Source organism: Prosopis cineraria, unplaced genomic scaffold, assembly GCF_029017545.1.
Source record: "Prosopis cineraria cultivar Desert tree isolate PC_DT_omini unplaced genomic scaffold, ASM2901754v1 PC9, whole genome shotgun sequence".
NCBI lineage: Eukaryota > Viridiplantae > Streptophyta > Magnoliopsida > Fabales > Fabaceae > Prosopis > Prosopis cineraria.
Window position 1 is genome coordinate 16,769,544 of NW_026555340.1, and position 27,686 is coordinate 16,797,229.

The following is a 27,686-nucleotide window of genomic DNA, read 5'->3' on the forward strand; positions in this document are numbered from 1 at the left end:
AATTTAAATGTTTTATTTGCAATTAGAACTCCTAAATTTTTAACTATCTAAATCAATATTTACAATTAATTTTTTAAAAAATTTATTAGGGACCTAAGTATCATAAATTCATCGTTTTGAGACTTTATGTCATTTTTCTTTATAAAACTAGAGAATAAAATTGAAATCTTATATAAAATTAAAGAATCAAATATACACTTTTGCCTAATTAAATACATAAATAACTTTGGGAGAATCTCATCTGGGACCTAAAATTTGCAATTAGGATCCAATGCATTTTAAAATTATTTTGTAGGCCTAAGAGCCCTTTTTGCAAATATATTTTGGAAGGGAAAAAGCATAATTGCCCTTCATGAGAAACAAAGAACTTTATGTTAACTGTCAATGAAAAATTACTTATCAATATGTAAATATAAATTTTAAATTTTGATTATAAATAAATGAACCTATATTTATAAATATTCAAACTTTAAATTGAAAATTTATTAAGTTAGTCAAGATAAACATGTCAACTCTAAATAAAAATTTCACTTTTAATAAACAATTAATTGTTAATATGTAAATTTAAAGTTATGAATTTGTAAATATATAGATGTAAAAATCTGATCTTGTACTTGTTATCTTTTTTCACTATGGGCAACTGTGTCATTTCTCACTAAAATATATTTGCAAAAGTGACTCTTGGGCTTGTAGAACCATTTTAGCATACATTAGGCCATAAATACTGTTTTTCTCTCCTAGATGAGATTCTCCCAATAACTTTTGGAGGTCAATGTAACTTCTAAATTTGTTAAATTTTTAACAAATGACATGGTAAGAGATGAAGTTTAGAGTAAAATACATTGATTTCCTTTTCATTTTGCTAAAATCACAAAAACTTTTCCTTTATTTTCAAAACCTATACTATTAGTCTAATTTTTAACAGTTAAAAATAATCCGTTAAAGATTCTAAAATAATTGTAGTTATGTTGAAAATCTATCTAATTGTCTACTTTTTCTCTCTCCCTCAATTTCAGAAACTTAAATAATTAAGTATGGAGATAATTAAATAAATAATTTTAAAATCTTGTATTAAAATTATAAATTTTCTAATAAATAAAGATAAATTATATTGACTAATTTATCTCATATTACATTAAATTTCTATTTCATTTAGTTTTTTTTCATAAGTTTTTGAAATATTACTTTACTCACCTCATATATTTAACTTTTTTAAAAAAAATACTAAATAAATAAGTTTGCATAACTAAAAAAAATTGGAATAAAAAGGTAAAAAATATCCATTAAATTTTTTTGTAATTAGTTTTAATAATTTTAGATAATATTTATTTTTTTGGTAATTATAAAAGGGAGGTGTATGTCTTGCAACCATTGATTTTAGATGTGGTTCATATGTTTTAAAAATAGAGAGGAATATTTATAATTAAGATAAAATAGAAAGGAATCAACATATTTTATTCTAAATTTTAATTTAACCTTTTTAAGAATTTCAGTTGACGGATAACAAATTCAATTTTTATAAATAAAAAAGTATTCAAATGACAGTTGTATCTGGCCTAGTTAATGCTTCTTCCTTCTAACGGGCAATTAAACTAAAAAATGGGACAAATTTTGGAAAGACACAGTACCTATAGTTTTATCAAATTTTATTTTTAGTTTCTGTAATTTTTTAAATATTTTTAATCACTATAATTTTAAAATGATTAGGTGACTTCTATTTTTCAAGTTCCTATAATTTTTATTTTTCAGCATTTTTAGTTCCTATAGAGATTTTTTTAGGCCATATCTTCATATAACCCCACTGATTAATGACTAAAAACTTTCCAGCCCATTTCTAATGTCTTAAAATTTGGACCCGTCGTTAAATTGTAAATGCCATTCAGTAAAAAAAAAAAATTGTAAAGGCATGTAGACTTCAGTTTTTATAGTTCAACTATTTAGAGTAATAGTTTAATCACTGAAGGAATTAAATCTAATAAAAAAAGCTAGTCTTTCACAAAATGTGGTGAACCAAAATTCAAATACTAATTAGGAGAAGCGTCCACATTTAATACACGACTAGATCTCGAATAAGATTATTTTTAATAAAAAAATACTTATAAACAATAAAAAAATAAGTAATCGATGACTGATGACGTAATAATTAAATAATATATATTATATAAGAAATAAACCTATAATAAGTGTAATTGTTAACATAATAACATCACACAATATGTGAAGTTCTCAATAAAATAGCACCACATAACCCCAAATCCATAACATTATAACTTTATGACTTGTCAAACATATAAAACTAAATTGCAATTAATAAATAATAAAATTTAAAAACATGATTCAAGTCTATAAATATGTTAAATAATAAAATTAAAATTATTTTAATATCTTCAAAGGTAAAACAATTTTAAAAAATATGATTCAAATACGTGAGACTTGCAATTATTTCAACAAACATATTTTAATATCTTCGGAGTTAGAACAAATTTAAAAAACATGATTCAAATATATAAATACATTAAATTAATAAAATTAAATTTATACCAAAGTACAATTTCAGGACAGTTTCGGTAATCTATTAAAAAACATGATAAACATGAAGAAACTATTTAACATTAAAGTTAATAAAATTAAATTGAAATCTTATCAAAAGGTATAAACATATTTACATCATCATCAAAGTTATTCATCATATTCTAGTTCGAGGTGGCTTATATCATTTACAATATTGAGTCATGTAAAATTTGTACAACGCACATGAGCCAATCTAGTTAGGTTCAAAACTCGTTAATTGGTTTTTCAGAAATTGAACAGTTTTAGCTCAATTTTAAGTTTTGACTCATTGGCCACTTAACTCTAATCCAACCATACGCAACCATGATAATGATTTTCTAGTACAAACCAAGTTGTCAATGAGCTGGTCAACAAGCCAATCATCTCACGCAACTCAATTGTAAAACAGCGCCATACCATCTTATAATATATGTGTGTGTGTGTGTATGTACATACATACGTACATATGTACGTATGAGATAAAGAAATTTTTTGTTCCTCAAGTTATTTTTAATTATCGATTTGATCTCTCAAACTTAATTTTTATTAATTTAATCTTTTATTTAAAAATAAAAATACTATAGTCCTTTAAGTTTTAAAACATAAATTTACTCTCAAATTAATCCAATGTGTGTAAAGCATTTTAATAACTTGATATGCATATATAGCTAAATGAAAACAAATTAGCTTTTAAATCAATTTAATTTTTATTAATATAATCTTTTATACTGTGTTTTGTTGTTTTTTTTTTTAAATTTTTGAGTTTTTTTTCCTTATTTAACCAATTACAATTCTTCTCATTAATCTATATAGTTGTCATTAATATTAATTTCATTATCTATGTTAACAGATTTTAACAATGTTATATCCTATAAAATAATATCAAATCAATAGTCGAAGCAAAAATTAAGGGATCAAATTGATAAAAAATTAAATTTGAGAGATCAAATTTGTAACTAAAGCAAACTTAAGATACTAATAAATTATTCATTATCCTTATATATATATATATATATATATTGATCAGTCTCCTCATTATAGAAACTAGACTATCTTAACAAGTCATACATGAAGATGGTTATCCCCATTATCTTCTTCATCTCATGTCTTCTCTTTTCAACTTCGTCCTCTCAAACTTCTACATTTTAATTCTGTGTTGCAGATTATACAGCTCCTACTAATCCAGCAGGATATTCTTGCAAGAATCCTGAGAATGTCACAATAAATGACTTTGTTTTCTCTGGTCTGAATGTTCCTAATGGTAACAATACAAACAGTATCTTCAAAGTTAGTTTCACAACTGTGTTTGTTGCTCAACTTCCTGGTCTTAACGGTCAAGGCCTCTCATTGGCTCGTTTAGTTAATGAAGTTGGAGCTGTTTTGCCAATCCACACACATCCTGGAGCTTCAGAAACTCTTTTGGTTCTTGAAGGAAATTTGACCGTTGGATTCATCTCAACCAACAACACTGTCTTTTTGAAACCTCTCAACCCAGGGGATGGTATCTTATTTCCTCAAGGCTTACCACACTTCCATGTCAATGAAGGTATCTACGTAGTTCTAGATTTTTTGTTTTTTGTTTTTTTAGAAAAAAAAAATATACCTATTTGTCCCTATAGTTTTATCGTGTTTTTGTTATGGGCCGGTCTTTATACTTTTTTTATTGTTACGAATCTTATAATTTTTTTGTCTACAATGTTAGTCGCTCCATTTTTAAATATTTTTATAAAGATAACTAATGTCATTTTACTGTGCATCAAATGGATGTTAGGTTTTATTTTGTTCATTTTTATAGACTTTGAATTCATCTTTTCACCTTTGCTTTGGTTTCATTAGCAACATCAAGATACTATATGTTGACATTAGGAGTTCAATTATTTTGTCTTCATGTAATTGAGTATAGTTTTTCAGTTTCTTCCGTTTGATATTTATTATTCTGTATTTTGTAATTGTTTTATCACTTTTTTTTTCTTTTTATTTTGATATCCAGCACAAGATTTTATATTGTTAGTCATACATCAAATAATTTAACATCGTGGATCCTTTAAAAATAGTCTAATTCACACTAGCTAACCATAGAAATGAGTTTTTATAAGGGATTTGGATCTTTTATATGTGTGTGTGGAGTAGGGCTGTGCAAGAAGCCAGAAAGCCCACAATGCTCGACCCAGCCCGATGGTTTTTGGTCTTGCCCATGCCCGAAAAAAGTTGCTCGAAAACAAATGGGCATGGTCGAGCTAAGCCCGAACTTCGGGTTGGGTAGGGTTTAGGGCTAGGGTGTCCAACTAGTTAGCCTTGCCAGCTCAAGACTATATGTTATTTTTCTAAAAAAAATGGCATCATTTGTTGGCTGAAAGTAGAAGTTTGAAATGAAACTTAAAACCCTAGCTTCAAGTCTTCAACTCTTCTCAATTTAGTTGTCTCCCTTTCCTCTCTTTTTCTCTCCTCTCCTCTTTTCTCCTCTTATCACAGCACACACTCGAACTCGCGTCTTGCACAGTCACACCACCACGCTACTCGCTTGTCGACCACAATACCACCCATGATTTACAGCATCATTCCTCCATTCATCTTGGCTTATCGACTTTGTCTGTCATGTGTGACATTTTAGCGACTTCATATCATGGTCTTAGCTCCTCACCTCCTTCTTCTCACCTTCGGTCGCCTATTAGCTCATGGTCGTCATTGTCTGAGAAGGTATTGCATAGATTATGTCTACCTTTGTTCTATTGCTCGTCTTTCATCACCGTCGAGGCTGCTTCATCTCTTCTTGTGTTCAAACCATGTTGCTCTAATATCTAATTTATGGTTTTATGCTCTGGTCTTTGATTCCTAAGCTCTGGATTTGATTGCTTTATTGCTCCTGATCTCTTACTCTTTGATATTCCAACAATTCAAAGATGCATAAAGACTAAGCATCAGCCTCGTGTTATAATCATTTTGATGGTCACTACATCTGGAAATCTCTCTCTCTCTTTTTAATATGTATTTGGGTATGGCATTTCCAGGTTTATTGATTTTTTTTCATTTTTAGATATATTGTTATTGGAAAAGATTTTTTAACCCATCATTTTGTTATTGGAAATGGTTTTTTAGGGGTTAATTTGAGCCTAATTTTAATATATTTGGTCCAACAAAAAGTTTCTACTTACTCAAAAAAAGGATAATAAATTGAATATCTAACCTGACATGCTCGATCTCTGCCCAACTCTGCCCGCCTGACCCCTTCATGAATGGGCAGGGTTAGGCTTGAGCATGTTTTTTTGGCCCAAAGACATTTAGGGCAAGGCATCGGGTTAAGGGTATGCCCTACCCGACCCTGCTCATGCACAGCCCTAGTGTGGAGGTTGTGTGAGAGAGATGGAGACAAAGACAAAGGGAGATGATACAAGAATAGAGATCCTCATCTCCTTAACATAATATAGTAATTAACAAGGAGTCAATTGGTTGGGAATGTAATATATTAAAAACAATGAAAACAAAAATAAATTAAATTACCTTATCTTTTATAGTAAGTATAATACAATTTAATACCACACATTATAAATATAGGAATTACCACACTTATCACAAACCTCATGGAGTATGACTTTTAATTTATGAATTAAATTACATTTCCCTCTTCATAAACTTGGTTGACTTATCTTCTTTGGAATTAAATTTTCCTTCTTATCAATCCTTCCATCTTCATAAACACAGTTGACTAATCTCTTCTTTATATTGTGATTATTCTATTTTTATCTTTATTTTCTTCATTTATTCTATTCATTTCTTTTACAGCAAGTAAACTAACCTTGAGCTATGTTAATCCCATTGGAACCAATTATTTTTCCAGAATCTATATTATTTAAAGTTTTTAATTTTTTTGTATGGCTGAAATTTTATAAGTAGAATGTGATATGATTTATATTATGGGGGCGCACATTTTCTATCAATATGTTTTATTTATTATTTTTTATTTCAGGTAACACTCCTGCTGCGGCAATTGTACACTACAATAGTCCGAACCCTGCTTTTCAATTTATAGACTTCTCGTTGTTCTCAAGTGATTTAGCCGCTCCTTGATAACAGCCACCACCTTCATTAATGCTTCTGAAGTGAAGTGAGGAGGCTCAAGGCTCTTTTGGAGGGTCAGGATAAAATAAAATATATGCATACTTTAGCAGGCTTGCTAAAATGTTATTATATATATATATATATATATATCTATCTATCTATCTATGTATGATCCACATGTTTAAAATAAAATAAATGTTTGAAGTAATCTATTTTGTTTATAGGAATTGAGTGCTAAGTTAGGGAAATGGAAAAGGTGATGTGGTAAAAATACAATGTTAGACAAAAATCAATTTAGTTGGTAAATATTTGACATATGACCTCCAGGATCATGGCTTCAAGTCTAACTCATTGCCCATATAAGGACTTTGTTGGTAGGCGATATGTAAATACTTTTATAAATGTTTTTTTATACTTTAAAAACGTGCTCTAATCATAGTGGTTAGTGGGGACCAAACTCACATAAACTTTCTCCTTAGAAAAAAATGCAATGTTGGAATTGGTCAATTAATACTCTATTATTTTATTCCTATCGTTGTTTTAAGAACCTAACTGAACTATTAACTGAAGCAGTTAATAGCTCAGTTTGAACCAAAAAAATCATTTTCATAATTGAATTGGGTTGGATTGTAGACTATAGTTGAACCATCATTGAGCTAGAAATTAGAGTTGAGTTGGAATCGGAACAATTTTTAGAGAACTGAAGATGTCTAAATATAATACTAAAAAAAGGCTAAAAAAATAAAGAGCAGAAAATTTTAAAAAAAAAAACCCTACTAAAAGCCAAATTTATTTTTAAATCTTGGACATGTATATAATTATGATTTGGAGCCTTTTCTCTAAGAAGATGTTGATAGCTACAGGTATAAATGCAGAATCTTTAAGTTTGATTTCACTTAATTTGACCAAGATCTATTTATATTTGATAAAATATAAATTTATAATTTATATATTTTTTATTTATACTCATATTATTTTATTTTGTTAACAATTAGACATATTGTGAATTTATTTTTCACATATATATATATATATATATATATGTTTAACATATGCATCTAATATTTTTTAAAATTTAATTTTAATTTAATTATTATGTTATTAGTTCAATCTCAATTGAATCAAGTAAAAATTGAGAAATGCTAGCATTGCCGTTTTGACATCTTGTTCGTTAAGGGTAGGGGAAAATTTCAACATGTCCAATGAGGTATCAACAGTAGTTGACCAATGAGCTGCGTTTTACAAAATTTGTATCATAAGTTTGATGCTCCAATATTTAATAACTTTTTTAATTATATTTGAAAGTTAGGAAGTTGGATTGTGAGGCTTATCAAGGTTAAAATATGGCTTTTGACTCAAATAATATTTATAAAAATATTTACATATTATTTATCAATAATATTTTCATATAGATAATGGGATTTAATTTCACAACTTTATAAATTATGAGTCAAATCTTTATAAACTAAACCAATCTTTATCAATCAAAATTTAGATAAGTTAAATTTTAAGAGCTCTATTAACAAAATTCTCACATTAATAATAAAATATTAACATACGATCTTATAAATTATGAGTTAAATTTTTATCAGGTAAATTAATTTTTAGTATCTAATATAAGAGTGACAGAGTAAAAATAGATGTAAAAATTATAGAATTGTCCTATTAGTATGACTAAAATCAATACTGTTCATTGGAAAAATATTACCGAGGAGTAACTCCATTTGTAAATTTATATATTTGACAAATAATTAAAATAATCATTTTTCCCTTAATTCTCCGAGAGCGGCGTGCCCTACCCTTATAAAATGCAACAATGGCATGAAAAGCAGAGCGCAGCCATGGGAAGCCGGAAGGAGCACGAGCCGCCCAATTCCACACCCAAAAACCCTAACAGTCGTAAAACCCTCGCTCCAAAACTGGCTAAGGCCAAAATCACCAAGAAGAAGAAGAAGAAGAAGAACGGTGGCACAGTCCAAAGCATTGGCGAACCCCAGCCTGGGATCAGCCAAAACAATGGAAGCGTCAAGGAGTTTCAACCAGCATCAGCTTCAGATCAGCTGCGGTTCTTTCTCGATCAATTTCAGTCTGCAAAGGGCGTTCAGATTTCTTCTCTCGAGTTGGAATCGCTAAAAGGTATTCTTTTTTAATCTTTAAGCTGTTTCAGATTTTGATGGGCCACTGGTATGATACGTTATTGTTCTTTTTTGGGGCTGAAATAATGTTGTTTAACATATAGAGTTTGAGGAATAATGCCCTATCCCAAGTTCCCTCTTTCGTTTTGATATTGAATAGGCTTTTCGCTTGTGTATTTTCGCCTTTTGTTTGGGAACGGCAGCATGAAAAATGATTTGTTTTACTAATTGGGGCTATTTTCACTGATTAACCTTTTTGGAGAGCTGACATGATTTCTATACACGCAAAAACCTTACTCAGAATGGACACTTGATGTTACTTTATTTTTGTGAGTGGCCTCTATTGATTGATGATGTTGTAACGTGTTTGTTATTGTTATTATAATTAGAACTACACCCATTGCAGTAAAATTTGAAGTGAAAATTCATTAAATTTCTTCATTCTGGAGGCTTGCTATAGCATTCCGTATTTGAGAATTGAAGCTCTGTTTACATTATGCAGAGACATGCATTTTGGAGTTACATCAGGACTCAAATGAAGATGTTAAATCCTTGGGGAAAAATATCAGAGCGGCTTTTGGCCAATCATGGAAAGAGGTGCTGTGTGAAGGACAGCTTGTGGAAGGAAAAGTTGATGCTGGCAGTCCAGCTGTTCTTATAGTTAGTTCATCTGCCTTGAGATCCATTGAACTTTTAAGGTGTGGTTTCTTCTCTTAAGAGGTGAAATTTTTAGAATTACTTGTTCAATATCTGTTTTCTAATTGTAAGGTTTTACCCAAAAAAGTCAATATACTTGTGTAGGGGATTTCGGTCATTGACAAAAGAGTGTCGAGCTGTAAAGTTATTCTCAAAGCATATGAAGGTTGAGGAGCAGGTAAGCAGGATGACTCTTCTATGTTTTGCTAATTATATATATATATATATATATGAATTGATGATGGGACAAAAATTTCGACTACTAGTTGAGCTTATCTTTTTATAATAAGCTAGCAAGATTAACTTGCAGTTATCTCGCTTTATTCAGGAAAGGGAAGAGAAGCTTGTTACAATATTGATGCTAAATTTGGAATTGTTTGCTGAAGTTTTTGTTATATTTTGCATGTCAGTTTGGTCCATAGTTGACAATGGTGGTTCTTTTCTCATTTATATCATGCACTATTCACATTGAGATAACTTTTCTCAATGTAATAACGTTTGGGAAATGATGCCAAATTTAAAGATAGTTTCTGAAGAACTTGCCATGTTGAGTGGTTCTTATATTTTGCACGTCAGTCTGATCCCAAATGTTCAATAATTGATCTGTTACTTTTATAGCATGTATGATTCAATGAAATGTCTTTCTATTCATGTTGAAATTAGGGAAATGATGCCAAATATGAAAATATTTGCTGAAGCACCTGCCATGCTGAGTGGTTCTCATATTTGCATGTCAGTTTGACCCCGAATTATAAATTGTGGATCTTTAAACTTTGTAGCATATGCTGTTAGTGGAGATGTCCTTTTTCCTTCTGTTGCACATTTCAGCTACTAATTCCAAATTTGAGAGCAGTTCTTGAAGCACTTACCAGTTACCATGCATAGTGATTCTTATATTTTGCATTCTACCTGATCTCAAATTTTTAATGGTATATTTTCTCTTGTCCAATAATACCATTCAGTGGGTTTCAAAATATTTTGGAACAGATGCTAATTCCAAAGTAGCATTTGCTGAAGCATTTTCTGTGACGAGTGGTTTTTGTATTTTGTGTAATCGCAAATTTTTCATTTGTACATTTTTTTCTCTTTTAGAACATATAATTCTGTGAGATGAGATGTCCTTTTTTTTTCCCGGTCACAATTTGGGAAATGATGCTAAATTCAATAACATTTCTTAAGCGCTTGCTATGTTGAGTGGTCCTTATATTTTGCACGTCAGTCTGATCCCAAGTCTTCAGTTGTGGTTTTTCACCATAAATGGTTCAGTGAGCTGTCTTCCTTCATTATGCATGTTTGAGGCTTGTATTCTTACAATTCTTTAGCTAATCTTTGAATGAGATTAATTGGTTTTGGCAGAAAGTTAGCCTTTTTTTAGTAGTCTCCCTTCCCATCAACTTGAAAATGCATCTCTTCAATATTTCTTTTCCAAAATGATCATGGATTATCTTCTGCCAAAGGTAGAAAAAGACAAATAGAGTGATACCCTATCTTTTCTCTTTCACAGCATATGATTCATGGTGAAAAGTCTTATCATTCATGCATTCATTCATTCTATCTTTCTTTTTTGTCAGAATTTGGGAAATGATGCTGAATTTATCGACATTTTCTGAAGCACTAGCAATGCTGAGTGGTTCTTATATTTTGCACGTCAGTCTGATCCCATGTCTTTGTATGTGGTTTTCACGCTTGTATTGCAAATGATTCAGTTAGATGTCTTAATTTGTTGTTACAAAATTTGGGAAATGATGCCAAGTATCAAAATATTTGCCTGAGCACTTGCTATGCTAAGTGGTTCTTATATTTTGCACGTCAGTCTGATCCCTAAATTTGTTTCAAATTTTTTATGGGGGATCTTTTTAGCATGTAGTGTGACTGTTCACAGTGATACACCTTTCTTCCTCTGTTGCAAATATTTATAACTGATCCCAAATTTGAAAGTAGTGGCTTAAGCACTTAGTATGCTGAGTGTTTCTAGTGTATTGCGATACTAACTGACCGATTGAATATCTCTTTCATCTTATCTCGACCCTTTGGTGGCTGCAGGTTTCCTTGCTAAAAAACCGCATCAACATTGCTAGTGGCACACCAAGCAGGTTGGTTATTTTTCATTTCTTTTAGGATGCTACTTAACTTCAACTGAAGATCATCAAAGAGCTCCAGTTTTTCATTCAATGATCTAAATATTTGAACACTTGACATTGTTAAGTTACAGTCTTAAACACCTGTCGTATATAATATAGGTGCATATCTTTCTTCCAATTTTCAGGATAAAGAAGCTCATTGACACTGAGGCATTGGGCCTTTCAAGGTTACAAGTGCTTTTGCTTGACATACACGCAGATGTAAAGGGTTATTCATTGTTTACATTACCACAAGTCAGGTTTGGCTATGATCTATTTGTCCTTAAATTATGCCTCTCCTTCCTCTCACTATTTGTCTCAACCTTAATGACATTAAGAAATTGATGAGATATATTTAATTGACTCTTCTCATCTGACAACCTCAGTGATGGTACTTTCTGTATATAATTTATTGGCAGTGATGAATTCTGGGACTTGTTCAAGACTTATTTGTATCAACCAATGGTCCAAGGTAATCTGCGTATCTGTCTTTTTGGTCCATGTCATCAAGCTGTTCGGTTAAAAGGCAAAAGAAGACATTCTGATAAGTAAATTATTCCCATCATTATGCATTTTTGAGACTTGTATTCTTGCAATTCTGTAGCTAATATTAGGATGAGATATATTGGTTTTGGCAGAAGGACATTTTTTTTTTAATTAATCTCCCTCCTATCAACTTAAAAATGTCTTCCCAAGATGCATCTCTTCAATGATTTTCCCCAAAACGACCATGGATGATCTTCTGCCAAAAAAGACACAATGAATCCCTGTTGTTTCCATAGAAGCCAGTTTTGATCTCTTGGAATGCTTTATTTCTATTGCACACAAGATGAGATATGTAATATTGAGAGAATATAATTTATTCCCTCAATTATCGATTCAAATTCAATCCTTAGCAATGTTTTTATAATTTTTTGATTCGGAATAATCCAGTCTTTATATTTTCTTTACTTGAAACAACTTAGTTTTTATAATTCTTTAACTTAATAAACTACAAGTGCTCAGTTATGCTGAGTCAATGTTCAAGAATTAAATGGATAATTGAAAGAAAGTTTAGGGAATAAAAGTTATATTATCACTGTAACATTTTATACATTGGTTATAATCCTGATTTCATTTGTTTCCTTCTCAGTTTTCATTTGCTAACCACTTTCTAGTTAGACGCCAATAGAAATCCCTTTTGATTCATGAAATGGGAATTAGTCTTTTGAATGTGCCTAGTTTCTAATTTTGATTTAATTTTGGGATTTTATTGATTGTTCCAACCTAGGGTGAACTTTCAAAGAGATGCTTCATGTTGAAACAATATTATTTGATTCTGCTTGAGGCTTGTTGGGTTGGGTTCTTCTAGTTCAGTTGTGTTCTTTCTTTGTTCATGATCAAATTTTCATATTCACAATTTAATCCTTATGCTATATGGTAAGAAGTTACTCCTCCCATCTTTTATAAGACATTTTTGGAGGTGATTTGATGTCTAAATGCAAGACACTTTGATAAAAATAGTTTTATTAATTATACTTGTTCTAATATTATTCTGATTATATTCTCTTTTTGTTTAACCTATCACAAAGAATGTTCTATTTAATGAAGAATATTTTTAAAAATGTGTTTAAAATAATTGTAAAATGTATTTGATGAATTTTATTGATGTGTGTAATTTTGTTTAAAAATGTCTTGTAAACTAGGACAAATAGTGTAACTTTTTACTCACCACCTCTTTGCAACTAAGAGATATAATCAAAATGTGGATGGTTGTAAAAACGCCATGCTATTAAAATTAGATGGGATTGGTTGGTTTGACCTGAAAATAATACTAGGCAACTTGTGGGATTTGTTTTGCATTTAAATTTATTATTGCTGAATTTTTATTGGTATACTATTGTCAAATATATTATTGTAGGCCAAGTAGAAGAGAGATAATCTCTTAAAAATGAAGAGTAGGGGTATTCATGAGATGAGATCGAGACATCCCTGACCCTTGTCCCATCTTGAAGAGTTATAGAGATTGAATTTGTCTTGTGTCCTGTCTTATCTTGAAAGTGGTCTAGTTCCGTTAGGAATTGGGATGGGATTGGGACAAAATCAGGACGTCTTGTCGTCACGATAAAGTGAATAATGTGGGAGAAAAACTTAGATAGTAACATTTATTAATTAAAATTTTAAATTACATAATTTATTAAGTTTAAAATCAAAACAATATAAGTTATTAACCACAATTATATACATGTGACGTAACATATTATGATAGTAAATACAAGTGATTTTAGGTTATAAAAATAACAACAATAGATAAGCTTAATACAATATTAAATCTTTTTTTTAGTTGAAATATGTTAAGCTAGTGATTTTTTTTGAAATAAAGCAAGAGATACAATGAAAATAAGAGTTACTAAATAGGTAGATACAATAGTAAATTATATTAATTTAATTAACATATTGTAAAGAAATATATTAACATGTACTACTTACTTTATATTATTAAAATTATCAATATAAAAAACTTAGTTTTAAATAAAAAATAGAAGAGTATTGAAATTATAATTAATATAAGTATAAATTATATTAATATATTTATTGTATTTAATGTATTTTTTAAATAATATATATTTATATAATATTTGGGGTGGGATGAGACCACCTGAGGGTAATCTTGTGTCTCTTCTTGTCCCAAATTATTTTTCGTACTTTGTCCTGTAAAGTCTCGTCTCGATTATCTGTTAGGCAGGAGGAGACTTGTCTTGATATGATCAAGATGAGATTGGGTCAATCGGGATGAGTACAAGTTGAACATATAAGTAAGAGGTTGAATATAAAATTGGTTTAAGATAGGAAAGTACACCATTTTTCTCAAAGTTAGGCTGTGATATATGCAGACTGAATGACATTACCTATCAGACCCCAATAAATTAATTTAAACATTCTAAGAATGTGTAAACTTTATTATTATTATTATTATTATTATTATTATTATTATTATTATTCTTTAATAAAATGGGCAAGCTAAAGCATGAGAAAAGAATGGTGGTGTAGGGGCCAGAACTATGACTAGTCTTGGCCATAATATCAGCACACGTGGTACTTTCTCTGCAATTAAAATGCATTTCGGATTCTCAGTCTTTATAAATAAGTTTTGGGGGTCAAGTTAATGAAAGTGCAAAATGGATGATCTTGTCCACTATATCTAAACAATAAATTCAGAGCCTTAATAGAGTTAATAGTTGTGTTTGCTAGAAGTTAAAACCTTGTTTTTGGGCAGACCTCCAGACCTGTCATAGTGGCAAATACTTCTGCAATATATTTCTTCCATCCTAATTTATGAGATGTTTAAGGAGAAGATCTGGGTTTTAAAATATAAGAAGCTTTGATAAAAATAAAGATTCATTAATGATGTTTTTTTTAATATTATCCTTTTCATTATATTTTTCTCTCTTTTTAAATATTCTTTTAACAAAATTATTTAAAAAAAGTATTAAATGAAAGGCATTTTAATTTTTTTTTAAAAAATAAAGTATATTTAATGAGTTTTATTAATATATGTAATTTTGTTGAAAGTTTTTAAAATTTTATAGAAAGTTGCCATGACATCTTTTAATTATTGTCATCTAGTCACTTTCAACGATTAAAAAATTAGGTCGAACCATAGTCAGAATGTGGAGTGGTTAGGCTAACAGTTCAATCAAGTAAAAAAAAAAATTATTTAGAGTTTGGCTGGATTGGGCTGCTTTGGATTGAAGGTTAGACTGAAAATTGGGGTTAAGTTGGAAATTGAATCTTGTTTTTAAAAAACCCACCAAATTGCTCAAAAATATTCTTTTTCTTTTCTTTTTATTTTTTATCATATTTTAAAAAATGATCACTTTTTTAATTATTTAATGTTATATTATATTATGTGATTTGTTAAATATGATAAGTTTAAAATATTTAATTTTTTTAAATTAAGTGGCAATTATATATTTATTTTTTATATTTAAAGCATTATATGTGTGTATATAATTTTTTAATTTAATTATTATGTCATTAGTTAACCAATTCGAGCTGTGAATCGCAGGTCTTTTTAATTTAGTATGTAGTTTGGTTTCAAAAAGAAGCTACAGCTAAAATAGATTCTCAAAGAGGGATGAGATATTTCGGTTCCAACACCTACTACTTCAAAGGTTTCATACGTTGTTTCTTCACATTGGATCCCGATAAGGTGACCAAGTCGATTCATGCAAATTACAAAGGTGCATGGATTTAATGAGTTACCTTACCTAACCCCTCTAGATGGGAAGGATTGTATTGCTTCACCATTCCAAAGCACTTGCTTGTTGTGGTGGAGTCAATATCTTGAATCGGGAGATAATGGTAGAGTTAGGATTTTAATATGAGGAATATTTTTTTTTTGTCTCTTTTAAATCCAATATTTCTCTCTCTTTCTTTCCTTTTTTTTTTTGTTTTTCAATTCAATTTTTAATTGTAGACTTGTAAGTATAGCAAAATAGTGAAAGACATTTAATTATTTACTTTTGAGTTTTGAATTTTCATTCATTATATCTTATTATTTGATGTTCCAAATATTTTCACATAAATTAAGAAAAGCTGTTTTGAGTTTATTTGTCACAAAAAAAAATTTGAAGTATTCCAATTATACTCCCAATTCGTTTTTTTTTTTTTTGGTGAAAGAGATCATACAATCTTGACTCAAGTCATGAGATTACTGTTAAAGTTAGGGGGATAAAAAATATCATTTAATACTTTGACACATCCCCTTTTAAATCAAAACAACTTTATCTTCAAAAAACCCACCTTATGTGCAAGACTGGAGTGAATATATTCAAGGAAGGTGATGGCTAAGGGGTGAGTAAAACCTAACCAAAATCAAAAATTGAATTGAATTTTTGTTATTTGATTTTGATCTTTTTGGTTTTTCAATTCAATTCATTTTTTTAAACATTTCAGTTGATCGATTTGATTCAGTAGATTTAAAATCAAATAGATTGAATCAACTAAATTATCATGTATATATAATTTATTAATTTAAAAATATATTTAGTTTATTAATTACTTTATTTTATTTATTATTTTTAATTTTATATTTAAATAAAAGTGAATATATAATTTGATAAGTTGAAACTCTAAAGCTTCATTAAAATGGGCTACTATTACTTTACAAGCTAATTTTATATATAAGTCTTGTCTATTTTAATCGAAAAAAATAACAAAATTAGCCTAAATGCAAGCAGTCTAACATGAAGCTTAAAATGAATTGACTAATCAAACTGAATTGTGAGATTTCAATTCAATTTGATTTATTTTTTTAACATTATTTAATTGAATGATTTTATATATTTTGGTATCAAACCCACTGATGTTCACCCCTAACGATGGTTGCCACAAAGCTCATCCGATCAAGCCAAAGATCTTAGGCCACTAGCGTGTACACTCGATTCTAGGAAAGGCATGCTCGATTGATGCAAGTGGAAGATGCAAAACATAGATGGACTTGATCATAACAATCAGCCAAAAGTGTGCACTGGTGCAAGTTTTAATTATAATGAACAAGTATTTAAGGTTAATAATCATGTGAGATTTAGCGAGTGGGTGAGTGATATCTTGAGTCCATAATCATATATTTTAAATTTTCATGGAGATATTTGTTATTAATTCGTGCATTTTGCTAGAGCATAGAGATTGAAGATGCATGATTTTCGTTTATGATTCATGAATACATCTTATTAGAATTTTTATATCATATATAACGTATATTTTTGTGCATTTCTTAGCGTAAATGTTAAAGTTGATTAAAAAAAAAAGTAAAGATACTTTAAGATTTACAAAGTATTAAAATATTATCTGTAAGTCATGGATTAAAAGTCATCAAACTTTGATGTAAAACACAAGTTCTCCTAACTTGTAAGATACAAATAAATTTCATGTAAATAAGTAGATGATAATAGAGGATCACAAAATATGTTTATTGTTTTGAACTTGCTGAAATTTATCTAACATTAATTTTTTTCCTCAATCATGATGCCTCCAAAAGTAAATGATAATTCCAGAATAATAAATGACTATTTTCATTGAGCAAGTGAAAAAAGTAGTGTAGGAAATTACTACTTTCATTTCGTAAGTGTTGAATCTTAGAGATATATGACAATTTCAAAGTATCATATGATGACTTTCATTAAGCAAGTAACTAGAAAAGCATAGAAAATGACAAATTCTATATCTCAATTTCGAATTAAATAACTACTTCAAAGTAGCAAATGATTACTTTCATTAAGCAAGTAAATAAAACTGCAAGAAATGATTACTTACATTTCTCAATTTTACTTCGCAAGTGTTGAAAGGTAAATAATAACTTCAAAGTAGAAAATGGGCACTTTTATTAAGCGAGTAATTAAGATCATCTAGGAAATGAGTTTCAAACAAACAAAAATTGCCAATTGATAAAAAATCAATTTATAACTTACAAGATCATCAAATTAAATTTCATTACTGACATAAAAACTTATTGATATATAATATATAAATATTTTATAAGTATTCTTTGAATTTAAAATTATACTATAATTTTGATGAACTTACAAAACCTGACTCACTTAAATTTTAGTTTATATAAAAAAAAGTATAAAAAATGACTACTTCCATTCTCAATTTCATTTCACAAGCGTTAATAAAGAAAGCAAGCATTTCCTACATTATTTTAATCACTCATTTTAGTGAAAATAGTCATTTACTATTTTGAAATTGTCAATCATTTCACACACACAAAAAAAAAATTGATGTTGAGTAAGTTCTTAAAGACTTCAAAATAATTATCCAATTTTGTGATCCTCGTCATTAATTTATTTAGGTGAAATTTATGTCATTTTTCCTAACTTTTAAAATGAAAATAAATATACGTGACTTGGGGTCACATCAGGCAGTAAGGGTAGGATGTGAGCAACAGTAAAATATCCAAAGTTCCAAACCTTCCCATATAACCAAAAAGAAAGTTTTTAATACTGTTCTCGAAAGGATAAATTCGCCCACCCACTACAGAAAAAATTATTTTGCCTGAAAAATATGAACTAACTTTTTAAAAATTTTAAAATACAACTAATTCACGTTGATATACAAATAATTTATTATTAATATATAAATAATTTATTATTAAAAATTTAAAAATTTATAAAAATTTATCAATGATATACAATACTATATCATTAACAAATATAATAAATTAACTATAATATAAAAATATAATAAATATTGCACTGTTTGTTTGATTTAAACTTATAACATGAGTTATATATGTAAGAGTCCCTCAAATTCATTTTGATATAATATTATAATTCATTCCAAAGAAAAAATATCTTGAACAATCTTTTGGACAGTATGCATAATGATACCCCATCGCCAGCGTAACTCCACTAGCTACTAATATTAACAAATCAACTAAAGCTAATTTCTTTCTTTTTCTTTTTAATTTTTTAATGAACATTATCATGTGATCTAACTTCATTATGCATTATCAAGAATAATCCAATCAATACAACAATAGTTACAATAGACAACATTAAGGGAAAACTCCATCTATGGAGAACCCTTGTATAATTAATTATATTCATATAATATAAAATATATATTGCAAACCTAAGTTAAGTGAAAGCCCTCTCTCTCATCCATTTTACTGCAGACCATTTTTTCCCAGAAAGTACCTCACATGCTCCATGAAGACTTTTCGGATCTGATTTTCCATTTAGTCCCTGAAATAACACACAAAAACATAATAAATACTTACTTTCACTCATTAAGTTTGCATAAATTGAAATCATTCATACATTTCTCTTGAGCTATAGTCTAGTTGTAACTTCAATGTAAAACACTTAATTACCTTCAATTATTAAAAAAATGAAAATATTATAATTTAAAATTAGCATCCAAAACTTAAATGATTGTTAGTCATTATGTGATACCTTGTGTCTCCATATCACTTTCCTTCCATAATTCAATGCTAAGTATGACGCGTTCAATACAACTAGAATAGTCAGGACATGGAGATAATGCAACCTTAGTCTTTTAAATCGACTTGGTGCCTTAAATTTAATTTTTATAAATCTAGTCCCCTGCATTTTATTAAAATAACTAAGTAGTCTCTAACAATTGAAGAGGGAAAAACACAATTAAAATTTACTGAGCTAAACTTAAGGGGCTAAAACTATTAATTTGAAACTAGCATCTTAAGATTAAATGATTGTCAATCATTAATTATGTGATACTTCATGCTTTACGTCTCCATCATTGTCCTTCCATGATACGCATGGCATCCTCACTACCATTAGGATAGTAGGGATATGCTTTTGCTGAACCAGCTATGGTACTGTTACAACAATCTCATATCCTCTATATTCAAAAAGTAAATGCAGCCAATTAAAATAATCACAAAAGAAAATGACTGTAGTGTATTCTAGGGAAAAAAAACAAAAGAAAGAAAAAGAAAATGGGCATGAAAATAAAATAAGGCCATATGCAATTATTCTGTGTCCATGTCAGTGTTCATGTTTCCTAGGCTACACATATTTCATTGTACCATCAATTTATATTATACACCCTCGGATCTCTATTAACAACTTTATATGGATAAATGAATTCAATTAAAATTAGTTAATGCTTTTAAACTCTCAAAATTACCCTCAATGAAGTTTATCAATTAGAAGAGGTTATTTAATTAGTCATGAGACTGTTTAATTGGTCAAGGAATATGAAAGCAAAGGAAATTTAGAGGAAAAAATTAATGTTTTGGAAGAGAGAGAATTTTATATTAAGGACTATGACAAAGGTCCTCAATCCTATACCTAAGGTCTAAAGGGAGTAAAATCATACCAAATCACATTATTTATTATAATCATAACAAGTGTATTTCTCATAATTTAAAGGGAAAATGTTCCTAGTTGCTCTTATGTAAAAAAGCAAATATGGATACTAACCATACTCCAGAAAAGTACTGCATTTCCTTTAATTGGCTTCACAGAGATCCCTTTGACAATTTTCCCACCACAGTTACATTCACCCGAACCACCCTGCAATGCATTTATGCATATTAACAGCCAGAAGATCCTCTTCCAAGAAATTCTGATCAAAATTTTAGGTGATGCCGGCATAATAATACACTTATAACAACAGTCATCTTAATTACAACAGTCTCATCTTAACAGGTCATTGTATGTTTCAAGTAAAAGATAGAATATAGGTAAAATAATACTCCCTTCGTTCCACTTTATAAGACAATTTTAAACAAAATGATGCATACTAATAAAGTTTATTAAATACACTTTATAATTTTATTTTTTCAAATAAAAAATATAAATTTCTAAAAATATTCTTCAACTAATAAAACACTAAACAGAGATAAAGACAACATAATACGGAGTGAAGGATAACATTGGAAAAAACATATTTAATGAAACCCTTTTTTTTTTTATCAATTTGTCTCATACTTTTTGAACATCAAATCACTTCCAAAATTATGTTATAGTGAGACAGAGGGAGTAAAAACAACAATAATAACTTTTTTTTTATAAAAAACCAAAGGCACTGATTAACTTAACTGATTTGAACAATAAAGAGATAATTTACTGAGACTTGTAAATGCAGAATCCAGAATTGGTTCTTTGAGACACTGGATCAGGACAGGTTTAAAAGAGATATACTTTTGACGATGATTTTATCAACCCAGAAGCCACTAAGAAAAATTTTAAACAATCAGACAAGTACAGTACTTATTGAAATAACATAATTTAAGAGTGTTTATGAAGCAATGGCAAAAGATGACTCAAACGAAGGACCTGTCCGTGTCAGCCACTCATCAGTAACAGACACTGAATATGACAAGAAATAAATGTTGAAAATCCTTCCTGCCTATGCTGTGTCATCTCTATATCCACGCTTCATTCAACATTTAACTACTGGTCTCCTTATAAAGTTAGGAAAGTTATATTAGGTAGAAAAGTAACTGAAAAACACAGACACCACCATTTGTTTTAAATCAAGCCTGACTCCTTATCTCAGATAGAAAGGAACCTATATTTGTGACACTTTAGACAATCTAAAAATCTGCACACAACTATCATCCAATAATTGACAAATGAAATAGTCTAAATGAAAGACTTCAGGAAGCAAGGAGTTCACCGCTGGGAAATATGTTTCACCACCCTCAACATTGTCACCTATATACATGAGCATTGTTGCTATTCGCTGCCCACCTTTTTTCAAGTTGAACTGTAATGGAAGAACAAAAGCACAAAAAGGTGCAAATTGTTTGATCAAAGCCACTTCAAGGAAATTCTTACCCTTATAAAATGGAAAAGACAGCAAGGTGGGAGTCAAACTCACATCATCAAAAAAGTAGTCATTATGGGGTTCATAATACTGATTCTTCTCGTATCTGTGATTCTGCAGATGTTAGCCTTGGTCGCTGGAATATAATTCCTTTGTGTTTGAAAAGGATGGAGAAAATAAAGGCACGTCCTACCTCAAAATTTGAATAGCCTCTCCATTTTCAACTGGTACTTGAGCATAGATTGAAATTCTTTTCTCAATTGCCTGCATGTGCGAGTTGAACATGCTTTATCAAAGTGTTTAGTTAATCCTCACCAAAAAGAAAAGGTTTTCCATCATAGGGCTTATCAAAAAACAAAGATAAAACTCCAGCCCAAACATAAAACAAAACTAACTAATGATTTTAAAGGAACATCAAATTTATCATGTGATAATGAAAACACTAATAATTACAGAAGTTGCAGAAGAAGAAAGGCACATCAAGATGATAAATACATAGAAATCAGAATGTGGGAGTGTAGCATTTTTTTTTAAAAAATCTTTGGGCGGTGGGCAATAAGGTGTTTTGTGTTTGTGCCATAAATATGATATTAAATTTGAGGATAAAAATATTAAAACAATAAACTATTCTCCAAAACAAATTGCAATATAAACAAACATACCTGCACCATTGGGTGTTTTCTATCTTTCGAACTCAGGAACATACCAGAGCTTGTCCTGACATTGCTCATGAAACTCTATGAAAGATGAAGAAAAAACAGATGAGAGGCTATTTGGTAGGCTACAAACTACAATTCTTATTTGGAGGACATAGACAATAGAGAAGTTGACAGGCTAGAAAAGACTTCTTGTGGAAAGCGTATACTCACTTCTTTTATTTGGGTCATGTTACAATAGCAGCGGACACAAGCTAGGACTGTGAAAATGTGGTGTTACCTAGTTATATTCCAGCTGCATTACCGGATGGAGTGTAAATTTGTATCCATTTTAACTCTATCTACATCTACAATAATTGTGCAGGCTAATATCATCAGCGATGCAGATTGTAAAACAAAAGGTTTCCCCACCTTTATTACAAGCTTCACATGTTACAAGAGATTGGAGAGGGAAGGAAACCCTAGTTCCAATGTTAGTGTCACTTTTTCAAGTGGCATTTGACTTTCAAAATCCAATCATAGTGTCCTATGGTTTATTGGAGTACCGCCCAAGGAAACATACTGAACATGCCTCACGATACACCTTCCTAGTTTAAACATAAAAAATGTAAAGCTAACCTCATTTCTCACATCTAATGAATAAAGTATAATAGAAAACCACCAAAGCAATTATAGGCATCCAAGTTCATGTTTTGGATGGCCTAGATAATGAAAACCAATCAAAATAAAAAACCAATGTACCTTTCCTGTTTTTGAATCTACCACATGTGAATTTTGAAGGTGAGGGTACCCTATAGCCTTCAGATACTCACACTCCTGTAAAGGAAAAATAACTTCAATTCCAATTAATATGTAAATGGCCTTCATCCACAAAGTTGTAATGATCAAAAACTTTATTTAGAAGCTAAATTTGTTACAAAATATTAGTATTAATGTTATTGTGTTAGTAGTTATGATTTTTTCTTGTCCCGCATCATCAGAAGACCTCATATGGGGATTGCTTGACAGAACAACAAAAACAGCCTACATTACTTCACAGTTCACAACTAGCAGCACCATGTGAGAAGTACCAGAAAAAGATTCACCAAAATTATACTTTATCACGAGAAACCACAGTATGTACAGATGAATAGAGAGTGCAATATGGTGACAGCTGATGCTTGGCACCATTTGCCAGAACTGATTTAAAATGAACTGAGTCCGCTGGCCATGCCAAAAAAACATGCAAATTTGTTGGTGAAGGCAAAAAAACAATAAAACCAAAACTTGGCCGTAATCTTGATCCTCTGTTATATAATATGAGTCCAAATCTACCATGTTAATACAGAAAATTTGGCAATAGGAAAGAAGGCATACCTCCATGCTTAGGAAATTATGCAATAAAATGATTCGAGGAGACCAGCTAAGAACTTCAGGTTTGATCTACAACAAGAATTAGGAGCACAGAAGGATAATCAAAATCAAAGTTTCCTTCAAGCAAATCAATTCTACACTTACAACAATGAGAAATGATTTAAACCAATAAACAAGTTTGAGAGGGAGTGTATAAGCTAATTAGGAACTAGAATAAATGAAGACATGCGTTTGATTAATTTTAGCTTAGCAAATTATTACATCAAAAGGCAAAAAGATAATAAAATGGATCTCATGTGCATTCAATCCACATCAACACAAAGAGCATCATCTTATTTTAACTATATACTAGCCTAAAGTTCATTTCCACTAATAAAAAAAATAAGTTATTCTACTTCAATAACAAAGTGCAATCATGACCAAATGGTGTTTTGGACTTTATTTGACAAAAATCAGAAGCTGTAAAAGTAACAAACATCATAATGTAAAATCTCAAGATAATAAATTGTTGACAGAGAATACAGGATTGTTGATCTGAGACAAATTATCCAACAGAAAAATATATCATAACCATTTTGAATATGACAAGCTATCTATCCATGTACAGATGATAATTAAGGAATATAAACAAAATTCTCTTCCTAGTGTCTAGACAATAAACTCCAAAATACTTCCAGCACTTGCGTTGGCCCTTTACTTTATCTGAGATTGATAGTTCTTTTAGAGAGACTGGATAGCTTTCAAACATGAAAAGTTTAGCGGAAACAAATGTGAAATCTACATACATATCCAAGACGTAAGGTTTCAACTTCCTTGTCATTTTTCCAAAGTGGAAATCCTGAAAATCAGAAAATATAAATTAAGAAAAATGAAGAAAGAGTTCTAATTAGAGAAGGACTGCATACAAGCTACACATATTTATATCAAGAAAAATGATTTCATGTGAATAGTAGCACAAACACTGTCAGTGTTGACACCTTCTATAGCATTTAGTATTTACACATATTGTAACTGTAACACTGTAGTAAGAAACTCATTACTCCTGACATGGCAGATAAATACATTATTTAGTCACTTTATGGTGCAGTGAGTGCGTCTAGCAAACTCATACCTTTTCTCAGCCATTAAGTTCAAGGGTTTTTGGGCATAACAAGGAAAAAAAACTGCTTTTTCAGATTACTGTGCTTGCAGGCTGTGATCTTCATAATTAGAACTGATCAACTGAATGCATCTTTGAGGGACCTGAACTTATTCAACCTATAGTGTTGAAGATGAATGAGAGGAGAAGAATGGAAGAGGGACTCAAACAGTGTCTTTACCGATAAATAAAAGTTTCAAACAGCTTCCCTAGGTGCTTCTCCCATAAGTCTTCTTTAATGGAAACATTATTTTCTTGGCCACTCCATGGATCTTAAAAAATGATCTTATTTTATTTTTTGGGAGCTACCGTCATAGATTTCCAATAGGGATTTTTTGGCCATGAATTGCAAACCAATTGTAAAGTTGTATTGAGCTAATGTTTCATTGTCTTGATTTTCTTATTAATGCTATGCGATGATTACTTATGCATCACGGGATTTCTTTCTTTCTTTGTGCATCAATACGTATCTGTTCTGCTCAAAAAGAATTAAGAATATTGATCCTAAAACCCTGACAGGCAGCAAAATTTTCCATAAGGAATAAAACAAGAAATCACGTCAGGAAATAAAAGTTTTATACTTCTAAGACACTGACCTCTGGGCAATTGAAGGACACCGTCCCTCTGATGCAGTCTTCTAAATCTTGGAGACTTTGTGCTTGTGCCTAAAATGAAACTGTCAGGCTACAAGGAAGCTAATGCTAAAATACTACCAGACACTAACCAACTAAATTTTAAAACCCAGTTTACAGTCACATCATAAATTAGTACAATTATCATCATTATCTTCTTTTATTCATATAAATTTCAAGGGGCCGGAGTGTATAGCAGAATCAAGCGCCTTCACTATCAAATCTCCGAGATCTATCAAAAAGTCAATAAATGTCTCCCCACCTATCACCATATTACTGCTAGAAGTTACCATTACACCACCTCAAAATTCACCTATAGAAGGCCAAAAGGCCTCCCAAATATGGCTTCCACTCTCTAAACTCCCCTCATTGCTGAAGACGTAATAACGCATTCATTAAAACATTTGCAAAGTCCCCTGCCTTCATTGGGATCGAGCTGAAAAAGCCCTCAAGCAACTACTACAACTCCAGCTCTGCCTTAAGGACTACACTAATTATTCATCATCATAATCCAATGTGACTTTTAAGATAACTTGGCACTAGCAGAACAGTGTTTAAAAATCCTTGGAAGCATTTTCTCATCTAGATTGTTTCTTGTTTTATTGAAATGAAATTTCTACCATAAATCTTTCTGACATTACATCTGTTGTATCTATCCTTGAAAGGTCATCGAATTACTTGATCTAACCTCAGTTAAGAAGGCTAACAGTTTCAAACCACAAATCATTGCAGTACAAACCTGAGGCATGCTCATTTGCTATGAGAATAATCAAAATCATTTAAAAAAAAAAAAAGAAAACCAAGAAAAGGTAAGCAAAACTGGTATCTCAGTTCCACTTAAACAAACAGGGTTGGGCAAACATTTCGATGGTTATAGCCACAAAGTGCCAAACAATAATGTAACGATGGAGAGTCTATATTATATACGAAAGAAGACAGAATAGCTTCAACATCTTCAAAATTCTTGCACCCCAATGTGACAGAACATGACTGCATGTGCTTACCAGGGGAGTCTTCCAGTTGTCGTAAAAGTGCCAGTTGAGAGACAGAACCTGTAATTCCAAAACAAAAAACAATCCGTTAATAAGATCGCATTGCGCCAAGCTTTCTTGAAATTGCTAATCAATCATCCAATATTTTTTGACATATATCATAGTTCTATTTCTGTTATCAGCTCTACATCAAAGTAGAAGACATCATTCTCCTGTTGAGAAAAGGAAAAAAAAAATCACAAACAAAAGTTGGGATTTTGAATTCTGTTTGTTGGAAGCTGATAAATTTGCCAGGAAGGCAGGACAGACAAATTTCTAAAAGAACAGAGTCCCCCCAGTTCTGGAAGTTTCATCAACATGGATTCCGGACTTTAAACTTCACCCCTTTCATTGTTTTGTTCTGTTGGTGGACGACAACAAAATCAGGAAAAGTTTATTACGAAGGAACAGGTTGTGGGCCTATCAAGCGGGGCCCACTTCTTGTTTCTTTCTTCTCTCTCTTGTCTCCCTTTTTTTCAAATATATTGTTTCCTTCCCTTAGGAACTTCACAAATCACAGTGAACAATACCGCTGAAGAACCAAAAACTGAGAAACAACCCTTCAAAAATAAACTGAATGTTAAGAAGCTCTGATGAATTCACGATCATCATCCTGGACTTGTAACGCACAGAGAAGACAAATAAAACAGAATGTACTATTTCTTGTTTCCTAAGAAAACAACATGATACTCAAATTGAAAATCACAAGCAAAAGTCACACCAAACTACCCAAACTCATATGATTATAAATTTTTTCCCTTATTTCACTACCGATGATCAAGCCGACGGTGACAAATGAAAGAAGCCCGAAGATGAACTTCATGGAAGGAACCATGTATTACTTGCCAATGTAGAGTTGAGAAAGACGGGGGCAAAATGAAGAATGAAAGAGGGGTGAAAGAAACGAAAACACAGATTCAATGGCAAACGTTGTGCGCCTTTTAAAAAGACAAAGAAACCGCTTTGATCGCCCATTGCTTGTATTGAGTCAATTGGCTTGTCTTCTTTCTTTCCTTT

At 30.4% G+C, this 27,686-nt stretch overlaps 3 protein-coding genes and 5 non-coding genes across 11 annotated transcripts; 7 read left to right on the top strand and 1 right to left on the bottom strand.

The window, feature by feature from the left end:
* Nucleotides 1-3,699: 3,699 nt before the first annotated feature.
* On the top strand, nt 3,700-6,615 carry LOC129319603 (auxin-binding protein ABP19b-like; the record flags this gene model as incomplete). Its single annotated transcript, XM_054964701.1, has 2 exons — nt 3,700-4,096; nt 6,515-6,615. Coding segments are annotated over 2 exons (498 nt in total), but the record flags the coding sequence as incomplete, so codon positions are not given.
* A 1,817-nt stretch (nt 6,616-8,432) lies between these two features.
* Nucleotides 8,433-12,485, top strand: LOC129321061 (uncharacterized). The gene is made up of 6 exons (XM_054966789.1): nt 8,433-8,742; nt 9,244-9,439; nt 9,543-9,615; nt 11,481-11,530; nt 11,704-11,817; nt 11,977-12,485. The coding sequence occupies exons 1-6, from the start codon at nt 8,448-8,450 to the stop codon at nt 12,107-12,109; spliced, it is 861 nt and encodes a 286-aa protein (XP_054822764.1). The 5' UTR covers nt 8,433-8,447; the 3' UTR covers nt 12,110-12,485.
* On the top strand, nt 9,935-10,025 carry LOC129321146 (small nucleolar RNA Z122). The gene has a single exon (XR_008595935.1). It is a non-coding gene; the product is annotated as a small nucleolar RNA Z122 (small nucleolar RNA).
* On the top strand, nt 10,097-10,186 carry LOC129321151 (small nucleolar RNA Z122). The gene has a single exon (XR_008595939.1). It is a non-coding gene; the product is annotated as a small nucleolar RNA Z122 (small nucleolar RNA).
* LOC129321148 (small nucleolar RNA Z122) lies at nt 10,579-10,668 on the top strand. The gene has a single exon (XR_008595936.1). It is a non-coding gene; the product is annotated as a small nucleolar RNA Z122 (small nucleolar RNA).
* LOC129321149 (small nucleolar RNA Z122) lies at nt 11,011-11,101 on the top strand. Its single transcript, XR_008595937.1, has one exon. It is a non-coding gene; the product is annotated as a small nucleolar RNA Z122 (small nucleolar RNA).
* On the top strand, nt 11,172-11,262 carry LOC129321150 (small nucleolar RNA Z122). Its single transcript, XR_008595938.1, has one exon. It is a non-coding gene; the product is annotated as a small nucleolar RNA Z122 (small nucleolar RNA).
* Nucleotides 12,486-19,029: 6,544 nt separating the features above from the next.
* LOC129320123 (prolyl 4-hydroxylase 1-like) lies at nt 19,030-27,686 on the bottom strand. 4 transcript variants are annotated; one of them, XM_054965329.1, is made up of 12 exons: nt 27,608-27,686; nt 26,643-26,690; nt 25,603-25,671; nt 24,654-24,706; nt 23,872-23,937; nt 23,257-23,331; nt 22,522-22,596; nt 22,053-22,123; nt 21,914-21,965; nt 21,710-21,799; nt 20,509-20,601; nt 19,030-19,287 (listed from the first exon to the last, which is right to left on the bottom strand). In XM_054965329.1, exons 1-12 carry the CDS (start codon nt 27,642-27,644, stop codon nt 19,180-19,182), a joined length of 837 nt encoding a protein of 278 aa, XP_054821304.1. In that variant the 5' UTR covers nt 27,645-27,686; the 3' UTR covers nt 19,030-19,179. The 4 variants fall into 4 exon arrangements, with proteins under 4 accessions (XP_054821304.1, XP_054821303.1, XP_054821306.1 ...); XM_054965328.1 differs by lacking the exon at nt 27,608-27,686 and adding an exon at nt 27,441-27,595; XM_054965331.1 differs by lacking the exon at nt 25,603-25,671 and having other exon boundaries at nt 27,608-27,667.

Coding starts and splice junctions, on each gene's coding strand:
- LOC129321061 (XM_054966789.1), top strand. CDS start 8,448: ATGGGAAGCCGGAAGGAGCACGAGCCGCCCAATTCCACACCCAAAAAC. Junction 8,743..9,243: donor CGAGTTGGAATCGCTAAAAG/GTATTCTTTTTT, acceptor TACATTATGCAG/AGACATGCATTTTGGAGTTA. Junction 11,818..11,976: donor TTTACATTACCACAAGTCAG/GTTTGGCTATGA, acceptor ATTTATTGGCAG/TGATGAATTCTGGGACTTGT.
- LOC129320123 (XM_054965328.1), bottom strand. CDS start 27,504: ATGGTTCCTTCCATGAAGTTCATCTTCGGGCTTCTTTCATTTGTCACC. Junction 26,691..27,440: donor CACCGTCGGCTTGATCATCG/GTAGTGAAATAA, acceptor TTGGAATTACAG/GTTCTGTCTCTCAACTGGCA. Junction 19,288..20,508: donor CAGTACTTTTCTGGAGTATG/GTTAGTATCCAT, acceptor GTGTTATTTCAG/GGACTAAATGGAAAATCAGA.